General features: G+C 40.5%; 2 protein-coding genes across 3 annotated transcripts in view; one reads left to right on the top strand and one right to left on the bottom strand.

Moving 5' to 3' along the window:
• The first annotated feature begins 1,796 nt into the window (after positions 1-1,796).
• Positions 1,797-3,388, top strand: LOC128278902 (uncharacterized). Its single transcript, XM_053017628.1, has 4 exons — positions 1,797-1,842; positions 2,181-2,333; positions 2,412-2,675; positions 2,751-3,388. Exons 1-4 carry the CDS (start codon positions 1,797-1,799, stop codon positions 3,386-3,388), a joined length of 1,101 nt encoding a protein of 366 aa, XP_052873588.1.
• Positions 3,389-14,973: 11,585 nt separating this feature from the next.
• The window catches only part of LOC128277549 (band 7 protein AGAP004871), a 22,857-nt gene continuing 16,401 nt past the window's right edge, over positions 14,974-21,429 (bottom strand). For both annotated transcript variants that reach the window (XM_053016022.1, XM_053016023.1), the window contains 5 exons: positions 19,881-19,990; positions 16,095-16,167; positions 15,889-15,971; positions 15,412-15,671; positions 14,974-15,265 (listed from right to left, as the gene is read on the bottom strand). In XM_053016022.1, the coding sequence (XP_052871982.1) occupies positions 14,974-15,265; positions 15,412-15,671; positions 15,889-15,971; positions 16,095-16,167; positions 19,881-19,990 (818 nt within the window). The remainder of the gene's footprint in view (positions 15,266-15,411; positions 15,672-15,888; positions 15,972-16,094; positions 16,168-19,880; positions 19,991-21,429) is intronic.

The raw sequence follows: 21,429 nt of genomic DNA, 5'->3' as shown, positions 1-21,429 counted from the left end.
AAAATGAAATAGCTGTGGCACCTTTGATCGATAATCAAAGCTCTAGCGTTTATCTTACATGTTTAACCGCATTGTTTTTCGTCCACCGTGCGTTACACATTTCTTTTGCAGGAGTGTTTTTGACAATTGTGTCATCGTTGGAAAGTAATTTGTTTTTGCTTGAACGAGTGCCATGGTTGAGAGAAGGTTTTGTTGATTCCATGAATTCAAATTGCTAAAACGATATTGTAACCAAACCTACGCAGGTCGAACGTGCACAACGCGTGTTTGCTACGGTTCAACGTATCACAGCCTATGTTATCTGTTTAGATAACGTTACATAAAAAAAAGGATCGCATGGTACAGATGTCAATGTATAATATTGTGTATTGACGCGTGTATCAAACTATCCAGAATCAAGTAAACCATTGCAAAAAAAATGTGAAAATGTATATCATTTAATGTATTTTTTAAGTACATGCACAATTAATTTACTTTTTAATGTTGTAAATGTTATGCTCTTTCTCCTAACATTCGCCCTTAAATAGAGCACTATCTTTAATTTTCTGAATTTTCAACGCCTCTCGTTCCGAAAATATGTTATCGATATGTATAGTTGTTGTATTTAGGATCAATAGACGTGAGATGTGTATGTATAATTAGTACGTGTATGTATAATTTATATATGGTCATAGGTTAAAATAAAATGTGTGCACTTTCAAAGCGGCCAGAGACGTCCCTATCAAAAAATTAAAGCACAATAACTGATGAATATTCTCGAATTCATCCGTTTTAGCATGTAGTTTTTTACTTATCACCTCCAGTATTATGATTTCTAGATTGTTGCTAACTAGTGAAATTCGCAGTGCACTGTGTATTAATGTTTGCGATTTAAAAACAAAATTTTAAAAGTAATTTTAACAGAATCAGTCCAATTTTATTTGAAAGTTTTCGGACTTAGTGGACTGACACATATAGAGCTAAATCACTTGTCCAGTTGTGCAATTTTGCGAATGAACGATATGTATCAGAATAATTATACAAGAATCATTTTCGAAATTTTCGTGCAAACCAATGCGTGCCGCTTACGTTTGCATTGCCTCTTATTCGGGTATAACACAAATTATTATACAATCAACAGCAAATACGTACCAATAAGTACATTTTGTACTAATTAAAAAAAAAAATCAATTGGACAGTTTATTTTAAATTTTTATGACATGTAAAAAATTATGTTCATGTAATGACAGTGTTTGCATGCCACAAGTATTTTTTCCACTGATTAAAACTTGTCTCTCATACAATAATTTTAATACTTACTATCGTTTGTAACTCGGAAAAATTGATGGTATGGAAACGACGATGCACATCTACAGTTCACTTCCCAGCTAAGCTGTTGATGAACAATCTGCAGCGATATGTAACGAAGTTGGGTGGGAGCTAATCTAAAAAAAACTATAAATAAAACTGGATGCCTTGCTCTACCGTAGATTCACGTGCTGTCGTTTGTAGTGTGGAGATCGCAGAAATAGTAGCGGCTAGAAAACGAATAAAATCATAACAATAGGAACGTAATTCTCTTTTTTCTTTTGACAAAAATGCTCGATAAACAAAATTATGACATTGTGAAAATCCACCAACAAACTGTTTCGGCTGGAGGTTTGAAGTCGAAGTACAATATGTTGTCGCGAGCAGCGCAATATCGCTTGTCGAACAGCTTTTGCAACAAACTTTACTTATTGACCCTGGTGCAAATAACAATCAGTTTAGTATTTTATGGTGCGTTAGCAAATGTGAACAAGGAATTTCGTGCGGAAATGGCTTTGGCAGGGAGGCACATCACGAATCAACGTGATACACGGTGTAAGATTATAAAATTTATTACTGTGCTTATTTTTACTGTGCTAGTACTGTGCTATTACTGTGCTTACTATTACTGTGCTTTATATGTTATGTGCGAAATTTTGATTATGTGACTACGTTATAAATTCAAAAACCTAATCCGTGATTCAACCAAAAAACAGTTATTAAAACCAAATAACATTTATTGATGCAATTTAGAGGGTTAGAGGGCAGGAGAGCCTATATATCCTTCGAGAGACGTCGGGATCCTAACTCATTACAGAACAAGCATACTATTATCAATCGGTAGAACCACATCCAGTAGCACTAAACTTATTTTACCCATATCCGCTTCACAGTTTTACCAATATTTACAGTCTTCCAGTGGGGCACAGGGCTATGTTCGGCTGCTTCCGGTGAGTATGGATCCTGTCAACCTAACAACGATTGCGTTCTACGGGGCGGGCTTCCGGCAGGTCCATGCGCTGGCGGTTATGGGACGTGCTGTATCTGTAAGATTTCGATCGATCGCTTATGAGATCTGAAAAGACATTTATCTAAGACATAGGGGCAACTGGGCAACTTCTCAGTTATAGCATCCTGCGGCGGTGTAGCGCGAGAGAATGGAACGTACTTTGTCAACCCAAATCATCCGGACAGTACAGATGGAACCGGAAGCTGCCAGTTGACTGTGTTGAAAATGCATCCAGATATTTGCCAGATTCGGCTGGACTTTGATCATTTCTTGCTAAACGGACCAGAGATTGTGAACCACATCTGCAACACGGATCAGTTCCTAGTGTCTGGCGGAAGTCCTGCTCCAACGATTTGTGGAAGCGCCACAGCTGAGCATAGTAAGTTCGGAGAGATTCACAAACACGCTCCTTAAAAAGATCGAAGAAATGAGGCTTTTCTATTCTTCTCACTAGTGTACATTGATGCTGGCATGGGACAGAGCAACCCCATTATACTGACGGTCATTACCAGTGGCCCGAGTTTCCTGCGTTCATGGCGAGTTCGGATATCTCAGATCCCCTGTACAGCGATAGCAAAAGCAGATCAGGGCTGTCTGCAATACCACACGGGGGTTAGTGGACGCGTGAGAAGTTTTAACTTCGACCAGGTCAATGGGCGCCAGCTATCGAACCAAGACTACAGCATTTGCATCCGAACGGAACGTAACTTTTGCAGTATTCAATATACGGCCTGTCCGGGAATAACGGCGAATCGATCGCGAACATTTACCTTGTCTGGAAATTCGAACACCATTGTACAGGCAATGGTGGGCGGTGGAAGCCAAGGAACACCGAACTCATGTACCAACGATTGGCTGTTGATACCATGCGCCAAGATCGCGGACCGGCTACCGATGGCCAGCACATGCGAGGATAAAATCTGTGGCGGGACGCTTAACGCGGAAGTCAGTTCCGTGGAGCGGACCGTTGTATCGACCATTCGCCCATTCCGGTTGGCATTTCACACCGACTCGATCGAAGCTCCAACTGATGTAGATAATCGAGGCTTTTGTCTGGATTACGTACAGCAACCTTGTACCAACAATAAATAATCTTTTTATCTTTTTAACAGTTCACATCTCAACGCATAAACCTGGCAGAACATTCGATCCCGGGAGGCCACACGAAGCGTAAAAGCGAGCATAAAATAATTTATAATGTCAAATCGTTTATAATTCGTGTGGCAGGCTTAAGTTCTGTACTGTTCTCTTGTTCGTCCAATTCTCGAGTACGCTTGCGTTGTATGGCACCCCTATCATCAGTGTTGGCGTGACCGCATTGAGTCCATACAACGTAAGTTTACAAGAGCAGCCGTGCACCGGCTGGGTTGGTATGACAACGACAATGTGCCTAACTACAACACTCGTTGTTTGCTGCTCGGGCTGAGGACGCTTGAGCATAGGAGACGGTCGGCTCAGGCTATGTTTGTTTTTAAACTGTTGTCGGCTGTTATTGACGCACCGCAACTACTAGCCAAGCTAGACCTTTCTGCTCCTGCTCGTCACCTAAGACTGACATGGAGATCAGAACTGTTCCACGAATTACTGTTGCGGGACATAACGATCCTGTATTGTCTATGTGTCGTACGTATAATCTCTGTTCGTCCATTATTGATTATAACATGTCTATTCGTCAGTGTCGTAGTGTCCTTGACCTCGCGTCCTTTTAATGTCTGGCTACCGGTTTTTTGTTCTCGCTTCGCCAGTAGTTATTCAGGTTAGCTAGGGTATTTTTAAGTCAGCTAATTTTTACCTCTTTTTGTGTCAACTAGGCTCCGCGGCCCATTGTTATACTAAATAAATAAATAAATAAAATATAAAACAGTTGTCGCCGAAATGACAAACGTGTTTACATTCGTGTTTTTGGCCTGAGAAAATAGAAGAGGTAAGTTGATTTCTGAATAGTTTTTCCATTTTTTTTTAGATTTTGTTGCTGTACCAGCAAATAAGAACTTACATTATCCTCTGTTTGTAAACAAAGCGTTTCACAACAGTGTTTACGCTCGGTTTTACGTCTCCGCGGACTCATAAACGTTTTGACTTTAACGATTTAACACTACAGATTAATGTCAAATAGAGTGTGTACGCTTCGTGCTGCCACCCAGATTGGCTGTTTTTTGAGTGCATTTTCAACTTTCTACTTTTCAAGTCTACTATTAAACACTACATTACAGAGGGACGTTCACCTGCGCTTACATAAATAACAGTTGTGCGAATTCTTTCGCGGAAGCTGTCAAGTGATATGTTACAGTCGAAGTTCTTAAAGTTAGCATGCAAACGTTAAAGGTTCGAATTGCCATGAGACTGTTCGACTAAAACTAACGGAAAGGCGGTGCTCGATGTGCGGGACGGCACATGAAAGTCAAGTTTTTCGAGAATGGAGCTGCAATCAATCCGCTCTATAATCAAACCAGCCACAAATGAACACTGTATTGCCGAAGATCTCGCAATCCCAGAGGATTGGGCTCCTACTTCTGCTGAAGCTGACGGTTTGACACTTGCTAACACACACGGTCAGACCGTGTCTACTGCACTAAAAATGAAGGTTATTGACGTCGAGGCCTAAGACAGTCCCTGCTGTCAGTGATCTCGCAAAAGAGCCTAGCAACGTCCGCGTATAGTAGCAATCAATCCAGGCTATCAATGCAATCACTCCATCTCAACTGGAGCCTGCCACGTCCCGTTTGTCGTTCTGGACGGCCTAAGTACGGTATTATTCTTCATTCTGTAGAATGACATATTTGTTGCTAGCATCGTAGCGAGTATCTCCCAAGTGATGTCGTAGTAAGTTGTTCCAGATACAGTGGTGCGAAGGACCTGAGGACTCTCGATCCTCGCAATATTTCCCTGAAGTGGAAAATACTTACTGTCAACTCCTCGCCTTGAGGAATCGGGCGGACTGACGAACCTGAACTCAAACAAAAGATCTCACTCGTCGAGGGTTCAATTTAAAAATCAATCGGCCAGCACTGACTCCGACTCCGAATCAGCACCTTTGACCGTCTGACGTCTGACGAATCTCTACAGTTTTATTATATACATAAACTTACAATAATTTGGGTCGGCCCCAGTACACGCGTACGTTATTAATTCCCTCTCGTTCTAACGCCTTACTCCCTCACGAAAAGCTTGACCCAGTCCGGCGCACATCGCGCTGTTCTCAGCTGTTCAATCCTTCCGTTGTATTGTTGTCCCGGTCGGTTCCGGGTTTACCTGCGGTCAGCTGCTTCGCGCCGCCCTTGTCATTGTCGCGATTGCGCAATTTCCCATTCCCGCACTTGGACCGGCGGTGACAAAATTGCCGACGATGCACTCTGCTGCATAAGTTTTCGTCATGTGTCGCAACGGGCTCACTCGGCCGGGCGGCTGTGGGCCCGCGGCCCCGTATGGCGGTGTCATCAGGATGACGTCATCGTAGGTTTAGTGGCCTCATATCCGCGTGTGGCGTGATTTCGACGATCGGGGATCATCGACTTCCTCTGCTGCACTTCTAGTCCCGCGTATGATGGCGTTGCGTTTTGTCGAATCGGGCGGTTCTCGCTGATCGATGGACCTCCTCGATGCTTGCGCAATTTGACGCATTCGCGCCATTCTTGGCGTTGCTTCGCGTTCAGCATTGCTTCTGGATCGGTCAGTCAGTTACTTCCGTCTCGCTCCGTCGGGTGCTTCCGTCTCTTGCAGTCCGTCGTTCGAGGTACCGTGGCCGCGTTGTCCGGACGCTTTGGGAGTTCATCGCTTGCAGTTCGTCGCTTGTAGCTTGGCCGGCCGCTTGGGCGCCGGCGATGTTTCGCTGTTCCATTGCTCCAGTTCTGTAGTCTTCGTTGGGGTAGGTTTCCTCTGTGGCCGGCTTCGGTGACATCAATTCGGCACAATCGTCTGGTGTTCGAAACTACTGGAAAGATCTCTGGAATGCGCGGGTCTCTGGGCGCTGCATCCGCTTCCTCTTCTCGAGCTGGAGGATTCTTCTGGCACAGTAGTAGACTCCAGAGGATCGTAGGAATCTTAGGTGCGCTAGCTATTATTGGTATCTGATGGGTGAAACAATGGCTTTGCGCGGGCGGGGCTCTGCAGTGGAATACCTCCACCGCTCGCGGTCGAGCGCCTTCGAGACACCACATTTGTATACCAGCCGATATCGCGTCCGGGTCGACGACCTATAATGTCTATGTCATCAGCATATGCCAGGATCTGGCAGGACTTGCATTAGATGTTCCCTGAGGTCTCCACTCCCGAGTCCCGGGTGGCTCGCTCCAGCGTGATGTTGAAGAGGAGGCAGGCTAGACCATCCCTTTGGCGCAGCTCCTTGGTGGTAGCGAAGGGGTTAGAGAGCTTTCCATCCACCTTCACCTGGCTTGTGAAGTTGGTCATGGTCATTCTAACAAGTCTGGTAAGTTTGGCCGGTATTATGAAACTAGTCATGGTCTCGTACAATTTTACTCTGGCTATGCTATCGTATGCGGCCTTGAAATCGATGAAGAGATGATATGTGTTCTGTCTGTACTCAATCATCTTTTCCAAGATCTGCCGTATAGTGGAGATCTGATCAGTGGTAGATTTTCCTCTTCTGAATCCTCCATGATAGTTGCCAACTTTCTCATGTGCGTATGGGACTAGTCGTTCCTGCAGAACCAGGGAGAAGATCTTATAGGCGGTTTTGAGTACCGTTATACCCCTATAGTTGCTGCATAATAGCCTGTCTCCCTTTTTGTGTATGGGGTAGATGATGCCAAGATTCCAGTCACAAAGCATCGGTTCGCTATCCCACACCCCAGCTATGGTTTGATGAATTTCGTGATCTACTCTCTCCCCTCCATTTTTAATGAGCTCGGCTACAATCCCGTTGGTACCTGGTGCTTTGTTGTTCTTCAGTCGACAAATGGCCCTTCGGGTCTCCTCTATGCTTGGTGGCATGATCAGATTTGTATCCACCAGTAGAGCTTCGGGCTGCTCAGTAAGTTAGTCATTGAGAAATTCGTCGAAATGCTGGGCCCAACGCGAGAGGACCTCTGGCTTGTTACTGATCAGATTTCCAACTTTGTCGCGGCAGCAGGTGACGTTAGGTATTAAGTTGTTTCGGTGACCTGCTAACGCCTTGTACAGTTGTATTGTGGGTCCGTAGTGCACTCTGATTTCTTCAAGTTCAAGTATTTTTTACTTTTCCCACAATCGCTTCTTTTTCTTATGAACTTGCTTCCCTGTTCTCCTGAGCTTCTTGTATTCCCTTACGCTGTCCCGCGTCCTGCGCCTGTCTATCATTGTTCTGTAAGGAAAGTTTTCGGGTTCCGTCACAAGTCTACACTCGTCGTCGAATCAGCCAGATCTGGCCTTACCACGACGCGTGCCCAAGACTTCTTGGGCACAGTTCCTTAAGCATGTTTTTAGAGCGCTCCATCTCTCGCTCGTAGTTACTTCTTCGTTTAGTGGTTGCAGCGACTCCCTGATGGCCTGTTTATACAACTCTTGCATTCGTTCTTGTTTCAGGGAGTCCGTATTGAATCATCAGGTTCCTTGCGGATGCAAAATTGTTCAGTCTGCAACCATTATCATTACTTTCTCTGTGTAGACTGTGAAGACCGGTGTATTGGCGGCACCGGTTCCCTACCAACTTGGGCGTTGAAGACCCCCAGGATGATTTTAACGATTTTAACATATCTGGGGCATCTGTCTAATTCCTTTTGGAGGATGCCATAGAAGTGGTCCTTTTCCTCCTCACTTTTGCCTTCGGTAGGGGCGTGATCGTTTAGCAGGCTGATCTTGCAGAGTCTGCCTGACAGGTGCACAGCCTTTCATTTACGGGCCGGAAATCGATGATCACCGGCTCCAGCCGTGGACCAACGGCGAAGCCGGTTCCAAGCATGTGGTCGCGGTCGTGGCAGCTATAGTAGATGTGGTAGCTGCTGCCACGCCTATTCTGCAAACCACTTCCTAGTCAGCGCATTTAATTTTTTTAATTTTTAAATTTTTTAATTTATTTAACCTGGTTGTTTAAAGCTATACAGGGGAGACTTACAAATCTAAGGAGAAGAGAGGAAATAGAAGAGGGAAAGGAGAGCAAAACGGACAACAAAGTCGAGCGAGACCCCTTTACAGGCAGTTTACCTTATGAGGCAGTTTCAACACTTGGTCGGCGTAGAGTTTTCATTCAGAGGCATTTCTTGCAGTGCTACGATATCCATTTGCAGCTTAGCTAGGCCCTCATCGATTTGCCTCTGACTCCCAGCTCTTCTCAGAGTGCGCACGTTCCATGTTCCTATTTTCGTTTCCGTTCTCGTTGTCCGTTTTCGTAGCGTGCAGTCGTCATCGAAGATCCCGTTACTCATATGTTCCTTATAGCTTTCTGTAACGTGTTTTTTTGCGGGCCTTAAATAACGTGTTACGTATTATTTAAGGTCCCTCTACGTCGTGACACCCTTAGGTGTTTGAGAGGAGTACGTAACGAGAGCCTATATATCCTTCTAGCGGCGTCGGGATCCTCAATACAGCCACAAAGTGCTAGCCAGAACCCTGTATACACGACTGCTGCCGCATGCCGAGTGGATAACTGGAGACTACCAGTGCGGATTCATATGAAACCGCTCCAGAGCTGACCAAATCTTTAGCTGACCTACGCCGAATTTTACAGCGGAGAAGCGAGTACAACGTCCAGACGGCTACACGGTGCTACTATGGCCTAAGACGGCATTTGTACTCGAAGCAGCTGGCTAGGCAAATAACGTGCAGGATCTACAAGATCCTCATACGTCCAGTACTTATGTATGGGTCTTGGGCGAGTCTTGGATCCTTAACAGAAGCGGTTAACAGAAGGTAATCATGCTTTTGAAAGATTGCGGAACAATTGATTTGTTTCGATAAGTTTCTACAAAAGATCCAGCAGGTTGGAAAATAGATGCCACATGAACTGAACGCATGACAGCAGGAAAACCGAAAAACCAAATGTGAAGTTCTGCGTGACAGGTACAAAAGAAAATAATTTCTCCAAAAGATCGTGAATGGGTGGATCAGAGCGAGGGTTTGTTATGTCTCAACTGCTATAAATAAAACCAAACAATAATTATTGATTTCTTCTCTTTTGTTTGTTGTATTCTATTTTCGTTGGAAACACTAGGGGAGCCACCGAACGGACAGTACAGAGGGGCTGGGCGGCCCAAACGCCCGTCAGCAGCAACCACAAAACATCGTCAATAGAGAACGAACAATAGACCGTAAATAGACCAACAGTACAGTACAAAACGAACAGCGACAATGATGGACATGCCCATCAATAGCAAAACAACAGTACAACAAACGTAGGTTTATTAAGTCGATGAGTTTATGGAACAGAATTCATAAAAATATAGAGACAGTTCTTTGAAAATCAAACCAAACGCTAAACAAATTAATTAACACTATACACACTATAACATAAAATACAGTACAGATTGGTGACAACAGACTGCAAACAACTTCTTTAAGCATCAAGGTAAAACGTGTTTTTTTCTTAAAAAGAAATATTTCTTATGAATCGTTTTATTTACTTTTCTTTGATTTTGTCACGATTTGTGTGCTATTTGACATTGTGGTTGTGTTGTGCTGTGTTGAACTGTGCAATCGGCACTTCGCATACATTTCGCACGATACTTGACCTAGTTTTTTATGCTCCACACAGTAAGACAAAATGCGTGTGATTTCAAACTCGGTGTGCGATGATGAACAGGAATATTTAAGAATACTTGACAGCGATGTCATTTTGCAATCTCCTTTCATTCATGTACCAACGGACAATTGTATTCATATTGTGTTAATTTTCTGCCTTTTGCAATGTTTGAAATAGTTAAAGTTTCGTAGTTCTACTTTGATTTCCGTTTCTGCTTTATACCTTTCAGACATTACTTCGTGGTCAGACACAACATGTGATAGTTAAAGAAGAACATGCGAAAACTGTGTCGTAGCCAATGGTTTGAATGCTAGTGGTTATGGAGGAAACAAATGATTTAATGGGAAGAGTAAGTGGACAAAATACGGATGCCCATTTTCAGTAAATACATCTACCCTAATAGGTCTCGGGTTAGTGTTTCCCTATTTTACTTCACATGTTGACTCTTAACTAGGCCCGTCTCTAAATTCGCAATATAGTGTAGAATAAATTCCTTTTACTTTCGATTTTTGACACTTTCGAGTGATAGAATGCTCGTGGCAGCGAGAAGAACATCTGGACAGAGTTTTTTAAGCTGTATTGAACACAGCTATAGTAAAAGTATGTATTTTGAACAACGACTGGATAGTTATAAGAAAAATTAAAAATATTTGTTTATACAAACGTCTTGTTTCTTTGCTAAGTTATAATTTTCGGTAATCACGGTACATGTTAACAATGTAGCAATTAAATAACTTATGCGTTCAAATGGCTCGTTATACTATCATTTTGTTGGTTTGTTTTTCATCTTCCTTACCAAAACTTTTCGTCTGTGATTTTCAGCATCTTAAATAGAATTTATCTTTGGTTCGTTTAATACGGCAATACTTGACAACACTGATAAAGTTTGTTTGCTTGCGTCTTTCTTTCGTCTTATTATTCTTTTCGTGTTTATCCCTCACTTCACATTTCGCGGTAGCCAACGATTCTGAGATTTGGTTGAAAATCGTTAAAATATATAAGATACTTTCGCATAGAAAAAGAACCGTATTTCTTTGAATTTCATGTGAATTTTTTATGTCTTTTTTTACCCTACGCTGAAATGAGCTTTTAATGTACATCTTTCCTGAATCTTAACTGCATTCGTGTTTCTTTTCCCAGTTGCCTTTAATAATGAACTTTTTATTATCTGGCTAATATAGTTTCCTAGTTGTCATCAGTGTGTTTTCTTTTACCTCCATCTTAAAGCTTATATCACTTTCAACGAGTTTTGTTCTTTTGATTTGTTGGTCATTATATGCATGTAGATTTTAAGACTTAAATTCATTGATGTGTAGAGTGCACGTTCATTGTACGCACAAATTTGTGATTTCCATCAAACAGACACATTTTTAAGAATTCATCAAACAACATTGAAAGGGGCAATATAAATTATATGATCTTGTGAACATCAGTGTAACGTCAATTGTACCACGTGTGGTTTCTACACACAATTGTGTTGTGAAAGGTAAACACCTGCGATATAATGCACCTGCGATAAAAAGATAAAATCTAATAATTTTAAAGTGACCATAAAAGATTACATTACACGGTTCAAACAGTTTTATTCAACAAACATGCGTTTGAACATATTCGGCTGCAAAGTAATACGAATAAAAAGTTCTTGTTTGTATTCCAGTGAGTAGCAACGAAGATGTACAAAAAAGGGGGCACCAACTCGGTGACGTTTTTACTTTAATTGACCAAGTGTTTTGGTCCAATTGAATAGTATGATTTACTGCTTGATTTTATGATTTCTTTTCTTTGATGGGGCTGTTTGTCCTGTATAATCAGCTATCATTTTAACGCTTTCAAATATTTCATACTTTACATAATTTTTTAATTGACTTTTTAAAATATTTAACTTTGAGAAATTAAAAATTATTCCTTCTGAAAATTCCGAACGATAAATAAATAAAAGAACGTCATCCCGATTCAAAACATTTGAATATCTAAACTCCAACAAATATCTTACTTGTTCTAGACAAGCAAATCAGGCAAGGTGCTGAGTGGGTGATCAGGGGTGGTGCTGAGTAAGAAATAAAATTTACTAGAAATTACGTTCAATTTTTATTCCTTTCGTTCTGCATTTTTCTCTGGGATTCATTTTTCTTCAGTATAGTTTTTCATCTCAATGCACTATCATTCTGAAACCATGACAGACCGTAGTGACATGTTTACCAATAACTCGAAACCCGGTCCTTGTTTTTTCTTCATTCATTTTCTTCATCTTCATTCTCCCAATCATTTTTTCTAGGTCTATCGGAAAATTCTGTCCGTTTTGGAGTAATTGTCTGCAGAGACAAAATTAGCCAAAAATAAAAAATTGTGACATCTTCCTTAATTTAGGATTATTTCAATTATTAATAAATATTAAAAGAAAACTATAGGTAGGAGTCTTAGTAAGTGGTAAGACCCGCACCTGGTTCGGAAAGTAGATTTTTTATACTTCAAATCATTTTTCAAATCATTTTATCATTGGACATTTACGATATAATAACTGTATGATCTCTTAAAAGACCCCGTTGTTAATTCTGTAATCAGTTAAGTGGTCAATTGGTTGTTTAATGTTCCATAAGTTCTTTTGTTCAGAGTTAAGCTCGTTTTAATGGTTGCGTTGAATTAGGGGTTTTGGCAAGTTTCTACTCATTTCTCAACAATGCTTTCATACACAACCAATATTGTAGCTTCGTTTACTACATGGTTCTGAATGCATTCGGTTTGCACGGTGCATTTCAATGATACTCATGCCACGAAGATTTCATTCCAGTTTTTCAATACCTGTTTTAAGCGGCATTCATGTCCCACATTTCAATATAATTCCTGGTTTACAAATGTATATATTGTATTGTCCGAAACAATTAGTTATACTGAATTGAGCCTTACCATAATGATTACGGAATCAGAGTTGACATTATATATTGAATTTCTTTTAGTAATTTGCCGATATGTGCAGCAGATAGTTGACAAACAACACGTTGTCTTAATACGCCACCATGAGCAACGTCCTTGCGAGGAATTATCCTACTACACAGGTAAACGTCAAAACCGAGCGAAAAATTTGGAGTGAGAAGATCCTCTTATTGCTTTCAATATCAAGTTTGAAATTATTATCATTTTTCAACATATCAAAATCATGTTTGAGCGTAAGAAAGTTCATCAAACCGGCTAGTTGTAGACAACAAAACCGTGTTCACCTAAAATAAAGTTGTTAAATCAAGTTTCAATGGACACATTAATTGAAACGGACAGAGTTATTCGGTAGACCTAACATATTCAATCTAACTTTAGATCCGTGGGACAAAATCGCAGTAAAAGCAAATGCTTTAAAATTGTCGATTTATCGATACTTAAAAGCTTTGCTTTTCACCTCGTTTTAAGCCAAAGAAATATTAAACCTTCCATTACAGGCTACAAGCGAATCTGAAACACTGGCAGACGTAGCATGAAGAATCTAAATGAGAGGTTTAGATGTCTCTTGGGATTCGCGCAGAGTCCAGTGTTATGTGGCAGTACATCGAGTTTGACAATCAGCGGTAGAATAATTAAATATTAAAAAAAAATTATGGCTACGAACGAAAGTCCAAAAACATAAAGACTATGGTGAATGTCCAAAGACCCAAATTTTGATAGTAGATGAGATGGGAGAATCCAGAGAAGATAAAACCAAGATTGGTTTACCAAACCGATAAAAGTGAGATATGTGAAGGCAAAGAATAGAAGAGGGAGAACAGAATTAGCTAACAAAATTTAAATTCGTTTGACCGATCTTGGTTTTATTATCACTGAAAATAAACAAACATTCTATGCATAGCATGACAAAACAAGTTGTCTCTTGCGTAAATCATTGTCACCTTCTTTTTAAAACCTCCACCAACTCCACCACCTCCAAGTCACCACCTTTTACTAAAGTAGACCAATCGGAAAAGATGCGAAAACAAGATGTTATGCCTATTTACAACAATTTTTAAAAAGCTCCAAAAACCAAATTAAACCTCAACAACTCTTTTACTTATTACCAGCAATTGGGGTAAATTACTTTTGAATCTGAACATCGATACTATTGTCGTATTATGCTCCGTTTTTTGCTCTTTGCGGAAAATTACAGAAAATTTCAATGACAGTTCTTTGTTGAACGACACTTAACTACTAGAGGTCACCGTTAGTACTTTTTGAGCTCTTGTTTTTAATCTTGTTATACATATGTAGACCAAAACTAATTTCACAATTAAACACCTTTCCCATTTTTGAATACTTCACTAATCCTTCCTGATTTAGTAAATTTATCTGTTGTAATTATCTATTCAGTTGGCTACTTCATCATATTTTTTCACAAACATACTTCATTAAAAAATATATTCTGATTTGGCTACGAACTTTGTGTCTTGTATTTCGTTTTCAAACATCTGCTTTCTGTTAATTTTATCGAAAAGAACATAATAATTAAAAAAAAAATTATTGATATGACATATGGATAGTATTGAAAATAGTAATTCAGAGTTAGTAGTTTTAGTATACCAAAAAGGAAAATAAGTATGTAAGGTAAGTACAAAGTAGGTAAGTACAAGGAAAGAACCGTGTAAGGTCGGGGTAGGATTTCTAGCAGTGGAGAAAATGCCAATGCAACTATGTTACATAATTCTGAAGCTAATTTCTTTGGTAGATTTAAGGAATACGACGTAGTAAATACGTCTCATGTTGTTGTTTAAGGTTACGAAAAACAGTTGTAGAAAGTAGAAGTATACCCACGGCATTGTCCGTCACCAAAGAGGAAAAAGGTTTTCCTCTTTGGTGACGTTTTTTTTAAATAAAATATGATGATGAATGAGGTATTAAACTAACAGAACAACAGAAAGATGATAGTAATTTGAACCATCACATAGCGTTTTAAAATGAAAACATTTCGCTTTCTTGTACTGAAAGTATAAATGCCCTAGTATAAATTGATCGGGTTTGTCTCGAAACTTACATGTTGTACCGATTGTGTTTACGTGTTGGCAGCGAAAGCTTCCTTCGATTTCATGAAGTATGTCAGTATGTCGATCGGTAATGGGAAAACGATAGTGGAGTTCTTTTCGGCTGAGATCGTATTGAGTGTCTGAAGGTACCGAAGTTGCAGGGCTGCTGGCGAGTCACCGATCACTTCCGAGGCTTCTCTTAGGGCACGAGATGCCTTCTGCTCACCTTCAGCCGCAATTACTTTAGCGCGCGCCTCTCGTGCGGCTTCTGCTTCCGCGGCCATCGCCCTTTGCAACTGCACCGGAAGGCGTACGTCCTTGCTGTATTGAAAAGCACAAAAGAACGAATAATTAACACAATCCTAGACACTTGTAATTGGCACACTACTTTTTAACGCCAGAAAATGTGTTCATCAACACTTTTAAGATCCCCAGAAATTTCTCTATTAAAACCAATCCATACTTACATCTCAACGCGCTCCACTTTGATTCCCCACGCCTCAGTGGCCTCGTCGAGCGAGAGTTGCATGCTTCCAGAGATTGTCATTCGTTCGCTGAGGATTTCGTGCAGATGCCGGGTACCCATCGTGTTCCGAAGCGTGGTCTGCGCCAGGAGTCGCGTCGAGTGATGTGCATTCTCAACATTCGCAATCGAAACGGTAGCGTTCGAGACACGATAGTACACCACGGCATCTACCGACACGGTGACGCTGTCTTTCGTCAAGACCTTTTATTGTCAGAAACGAACCCGCCCAAGGTACGAAATTTGCGAACGCAAAAAACACAAGAAGTAAAGATGTCGACATAATAGATTAGAATCATCAATTCGAGTATGTATAGAGTGATGTTATTTGTTACACTTGAAAGATCCTCTAAAATGAGGAATAACAGTAATTCAGTAGTTGTACTATGCTTCCAATTATCAGATATATAAAAAAAATTACCTCCTGTGGTGGTACATCGTAGGTACGTGTGCGCAAGTCAACGCGCGCGTAGGCATCTATGCATGGCAGTATGAAGAAAATACCTAAAAAAAATTATGTGGCATTTATTAAAACAAGAAAAACGAAAGAAGTGGCAAACAATATGTCGTTGAATCAATTTATATGCAACATGCCGAAGCATTGCCCAACTGCTTGGTCTAACTCACCTGGTCCTTTGGCGCCTCCTTGCATCAGGCGACCCAATCGAAAGATAACGGCACGCTCGTATTCTTGGACGACCTGTGAACGGACCGTGAACGAAATGTGAACCACGTTTTTATACTTTCTAAAGTAGCATACCATCATTAATCGGTTAAAAGTTTTGTTAAGTTTAAATTCTACAAGTGGCCCATTTGGAGGTCTTTTTGAACTTCTAATTACTTGACGTTTAAGACGTCAAACTTTATTCTGAAAATTGTAAACATTTAAGACGTCTGCACACCAAGAACAGAAATTTGGGACCGACCGACCGCTTCTTCGACGCTTTCACACCAATTTGCCGAATTTGGGAACGGTGGCGAAAGTCAACAGAAAAGTATTTCGCCCAGTTGTTCGGGTGAAAACATTGAGACACCTTGTGTATTTTAAAACTAATCGAAGACTACTCATTTGAGGTTTTTTTGTATCACAAACATGCAAACTAACTTTAACTTAATTATTAGTTGTTATTTTAAACACAAATTCATCATAAATCTATTTTAATTCTCGCACCAAAACTCAATGTATCTTGAACTTGCAAATATAAACACAAATCGCTGTCAAAACACAAGACAGCCAGAAAAATTTCGCCCTGTCCACCCAACCACCAACTATACGAACCTTGGCAAATTTACGAACGGTCGCAACAGTAGAATTGTCATTTTTCTAAACTTTGACTTCGGCGGAGGAAGTTAACATCGACACCGGTGTGAAGTGCCCCATAAGAAACTCATATAAGACAAAGCGGTTTTGACGTTACATTACGTGTCGAAATTTACTTTCCAAAATTTCCACTTGCGGTGTGTTTTGACTTTTATTATAGACTTTGAAGTTGATGAAATAAGACGTTTTACGCTTGAAGAAAGCTGGGAAATATTAAAAATTTATTTCCAAAGCGGTAGATTGTCAAATCATTCGTCAAAAACACCTATTTCCACCTCGGTGGATATGGTAATAAGCAGTATTGTGCTTTGGAAAACCCGCATTTCGTGCAAGAGAAACGAATGAACCCACTGACTGTTTGGTGACTGTTTGGTGCGGATTTTGGCTGATTGGTTTTCGGCGAAATTGAAGCTGAGAACTTGGACGGCATTTGGTTCAAACAGGACGGCTATACGTGCCATACAGCGTCAGCCACAATCGACATTTATGTTACGCGAACAAACCAGCAGCTATTGATGACTTCAAGACCCAAATTCAAGTTGCTATTGCCGAAATAGGACCAGATACAATCGAAAATGTACTCAAAAATAGGTCGAGCGAATGAGCTACTGCCAAGCCAATTGTGGTAAACGGTTTCCCAAAATTGTTTTACATAAAAAAAATTAAGAATCAACCTTTCAAATAAAAGTTCAATCAAGTTCAAAGTTCAATTCAAGTTCATCGTAAAATATTAAGCCGTTTTCATTTTATAACCAAACTAGCAGTTCCCGGCGCGCGTCGCTGCGCCTCATTTCATCCTTATTTCTCGATTGGGAGGCGTTTCAGAGGACTTCTTGTTGACGTATCCGATTAGCTTCCCTTTTCGCTTCCCGTTGCTCCTAGTGTTCAAACGATCGGGCTTCCCGGTGACGTATTCGTTCAACTTCCCTTCCCGCCTCCCGTTACTCCTCCGTTTCCAGGTGTCGTATCCGATCAGCTTCCCTTTTCGCTTCCCGTTGGATACAGGTCAAAACTCGCACCACCTCTGAGTTTGGCTCGAATTGCTTGAAAATTATCCGAGCTTTGCTGACATTAACCCAGATTTTGTATGGGAGCCCCCCTTTTTAAAGAGGGGAGGGGTTTCAAACATTTACCAGAACATTTCCCCTTCCTCAAAACTCCCATCTGCCGAATTTGGTTCGATTTGGGACGTTGCGTATGGGCGTTACGTATGGGACGTTACGTATGGGTCGTTACGATACGTTACGTTTGTATGGGATCCCCTCCTCCCCGGAGGTGTCGGAGGGTCAATATTTCCTGTTCACAATCCGGGGTCACAAAACTACGCTGTGCAAAATGTCACGTGGATTGGTTAAACAGTTTTGGAGAAAATGTGGTACACACAGACAAACATAAATTTTTATATATCAGCTAGTCTAAAAAGTCATTCATTATTTTCACGATAGATGCCTTTAGTGATCGATATCCCGTACAGTTTCAACTTTAGGCTCATTTTAAATCTGATACTTTACACTTAAAAAAAATGCTTCAGTGTTTTTTGTTTGTACCATGCGTTTGTGAGTTACAGGGTGTTAACAATGGAGGTGAACGAAGAGAAAATTCGGTAATTTCTACAGTTTTTGTCCGAAAAAGGCGAAAATTCAAGCAAGGCTGCTGAAATTTTGCATGGTGTTTATGGTCCCGATACTCTAACAGCTAGCTAGGTGAAATTTTGGTTTCGTTGACCACTTTCAGTTATTTTTTTGTAAAGCCTAGGCAGACACGTCATCGAATATGTCGATAAAATCACAGAAATAATCAAAGTTGATCGGCATATTAATAATCAGAGCATCGGCTAGGAGCTAAAGATCAATCATCAAACAGTTTTAAGCCATTTGCGCAAAGCTGGATTTAGAAAGAAGCTTGATATTTGGGTGTCACATCAATTGACACCATAAAACATTATGGCTCGAATTGCCATCTGTAAATTTTTTACCAAACGGAGCGAAATCGACCCATTTCTTAAACGGATGGGTATTGGGGATGAACGAAGCAGCTTAACCGGTGGCCAAACCAGGACTCACGACTAGGAAGGTTCTACTGGGTATATGGTGGGACTTGGAAGGAATCGTTTATTGTGAGTTGCTTCCGTGTAACCAACCACTAAATTCAGATCCCTACTGTCAATAGCTGCACCGTTTGATGCTAGTGATTGATCAGAACCGACCAGAATCGGCCATCGGAAGAGGTTTTGTGTTTCACGAAAGGACAACGAAATGTTACGCACGTCTTTAGTGACTCATAACAAAGCCAGAAAGTCCCGGAGCTTGGTGGGGAAGTTTTAGTGCATCCACCGTATAGCCTGGAGCCTGCACCAAGCGATTGACATCTTTTTCGCGCATTTCAAAATTTCCTGAATGCTGAAAAACTGAAATCAAGAAAGGATTGTGAAAAAGATTGGTAGAGTTTTTCGCCAATAACGACCAAGGTCAAGACTATTGAGGCATTATGAACCTACATTTGAAAAGACAACAAATTTTCCAACAAAATGGTGCAAATTTGACGCAAATCGGACTATCCAAACATCTTAAATACAGTTTTAAAGCTCACGCGAAAATAAAGGATTTCTTTTTCCCCAATCCAATATATTTTAATATATAACTATATAAAACTAAACGTAACTATTCGCAACGGTCGTGGTATTTGATTGGATTCGTACTACACAGTTCAACCAGTGTTTTAAATACATAGTTTCGCAAACATCATTTGAGTTTAGTTTTCAATGACTAAGAGTTAAAGAATGTTATGAATAAAAAGTAAAAAATTTAAAAACTTGTTTGTTTTTCTCAAATAAATTGATCGTTCGTTTGGATCTATTTGATATGATCCAATTGATCCAAACGAAAGATTTCTTACCAACGTTTTTGACGTTGCGTGTACATAGGTGTTTGTCTGAGAGAGATTTAACGAAGTGGCCTAAGAACCCAAGGAATTCAAATTTTGCTTTTCTACTGATGCACCGCAGACCGCAGTCCTCTATAGTACGATGGCAACATCGACACTAGAAAATTAAAAGGGGAATGCGGTTCTACGGTGCTTTTATATGTTATTACCTTAAAGCATACGAGGAGGCTGAACGGCATCGTCAGAACGACGATTACCCATGATAGGAATATCAGAATGCGGCCACAAGTCGACGCTTCGCCGTTCGTGTCATCTTCGGCTGAAAGATATGTATGACAAAAATCATATTAGTTTGGAAGGGCAGCACACAGGGTAAAACACGTAAATGCTTAAAATAAGTTGTGTATAAAAGCGTAACAATGTTTTTCGCACGATTCAAGATTAATTTCATAGATATTAAAAATGGGACACTTGCTGTCGCTGTTGTTGACAAAGTAAGAGAGTTTAATTAAAAAACACACAACGCAGTGCGGGCACATAACGCCGCCAGTAACAACACACCGTTACAGAAACCAACAGAGATAAACATTGTCTAAGTTGAAGGCCAAGATCGCTCAGCGGTTGTAGGCGGAAAAGAGCAGAAGAAGATACTTTTATTATATTAGTTTGTAAAGGTTTTTTTAATCTTAGAAGGACCGGAATCTTACGGACAGGGCCTTATTTATTTGCAGTGGTTGAGTTTTAGAAAAAAATGTACGACTGTAACATTCAATGACTGTAAATGTGTAAATTCTACATTTATATGTATGCACACTTTCACAAATGTTTTAGGTGTTCTTAAATCGTAGTTTTATGGCCCACGTTTACAGAGGAGCCGGTAACGCTCATCGATGTAACCCAGCTGGTCACAGGTTCGAATCACGAGTACGGATGTTGCGAAGCTGGCCATTGGCTCGATTCCCGAGACTGGCGTCACAGGGACTAACACCCCCGCCTGTAAAAACACAACACAACAGAAAGTAACAGAGATTAACGTTGTCTCTGGAGCAGGCCAAGACCGCCTGGCTTTCTAACTTTCCAAGATTTGACACAACTGGCGAGTAATAAATATTTTCTTTATCGTTCATCTTTTCAAGATTAGATCTATAACTCAACCACAACTTTGACAGCATACTACCATCTTATTATCGATGGGTATTATTATTATCGAAAGTTGTGGTCAATCAAAACGCAAAATCAAAGTAGAACTGTTACCTGTATTTTAGGAAAATCCTTCTCTGTAAATCATTGAATGCAGGCAAAAAAAGTTAGAACGAGTAGCACTACTACTACTTTTCTTTGTCTTGGAGTTTCGATCCGAAATATCTTCTGTTATGTAATTATTAAAAGTGCTAATAGAGGCTGCATACACTTGACTACAATGCCTAGAGCATATTCTGTTGGCAAACTCCGCGACAAAAAACAAAAACTATTTGTAGAGATCGAGGAAGGATAACCTTTCGGGGAAAGAGAAAATTCGCAATGCTTTTCGAAATGTCTCGCGGAAAGGCGGTAAGTAAAAGTGAGCAAGAAAAGTGTCTTGCTAACTGTAAAACATTTTAACAAACAAAGTCTTGTATGAAAGAATAATACGACGTGTGGCAATTAGTTTCTAAGACTGATTTTTTTCTAAGGAAAACTTGGCTTAGATGTATTTCTATCCCCTGACCCCTTATCAAAAAATTTATACTCCTGTGCACAACAGATTCGTTGCGATCG

The sequence above is a fragment of the Anopheles cruzii genome, chromosome 2 (genome assembly GCF_943734635.1).
Source record: "Anopheles cruzii chromosome 2, idAnoCruzAS_RS32_06, whole genome shotgun sequence".
NCBI classification, from domain to species: Eukaryota; Metazoa; Arthropoda; class Insecta; order Diptera; family Culicidae; genus Anopheles; species Anopheles cruzii.
This window is presented reverse-complemented; position numbering and strand designations above follow the sequence as displayed.

Bases quoted from the DNA above. Each gene is read 5' to 3' on its own strand.
- LOC128278902 (XM_053017628.1), top strand. From the start codon at position 1,797: ATGGCTTTGGCAGGGAGGCACATCACGAATCAACGTGATACACGGT. The intron at 1,843-2,180 runs GTAAGATTATAA...TCCGCTTCACAG, and splicing joins GAATCAACGTGATACACGGT to TTTTACCAATATTTACAGTC. The intron at 2,334-2,411 runs GTAAGATTTCGA...GCAACTTCTCAG, and splicing joins TTATGGGACGTGCTGTATCT to TTATAGCATCCTGCGGCGGT.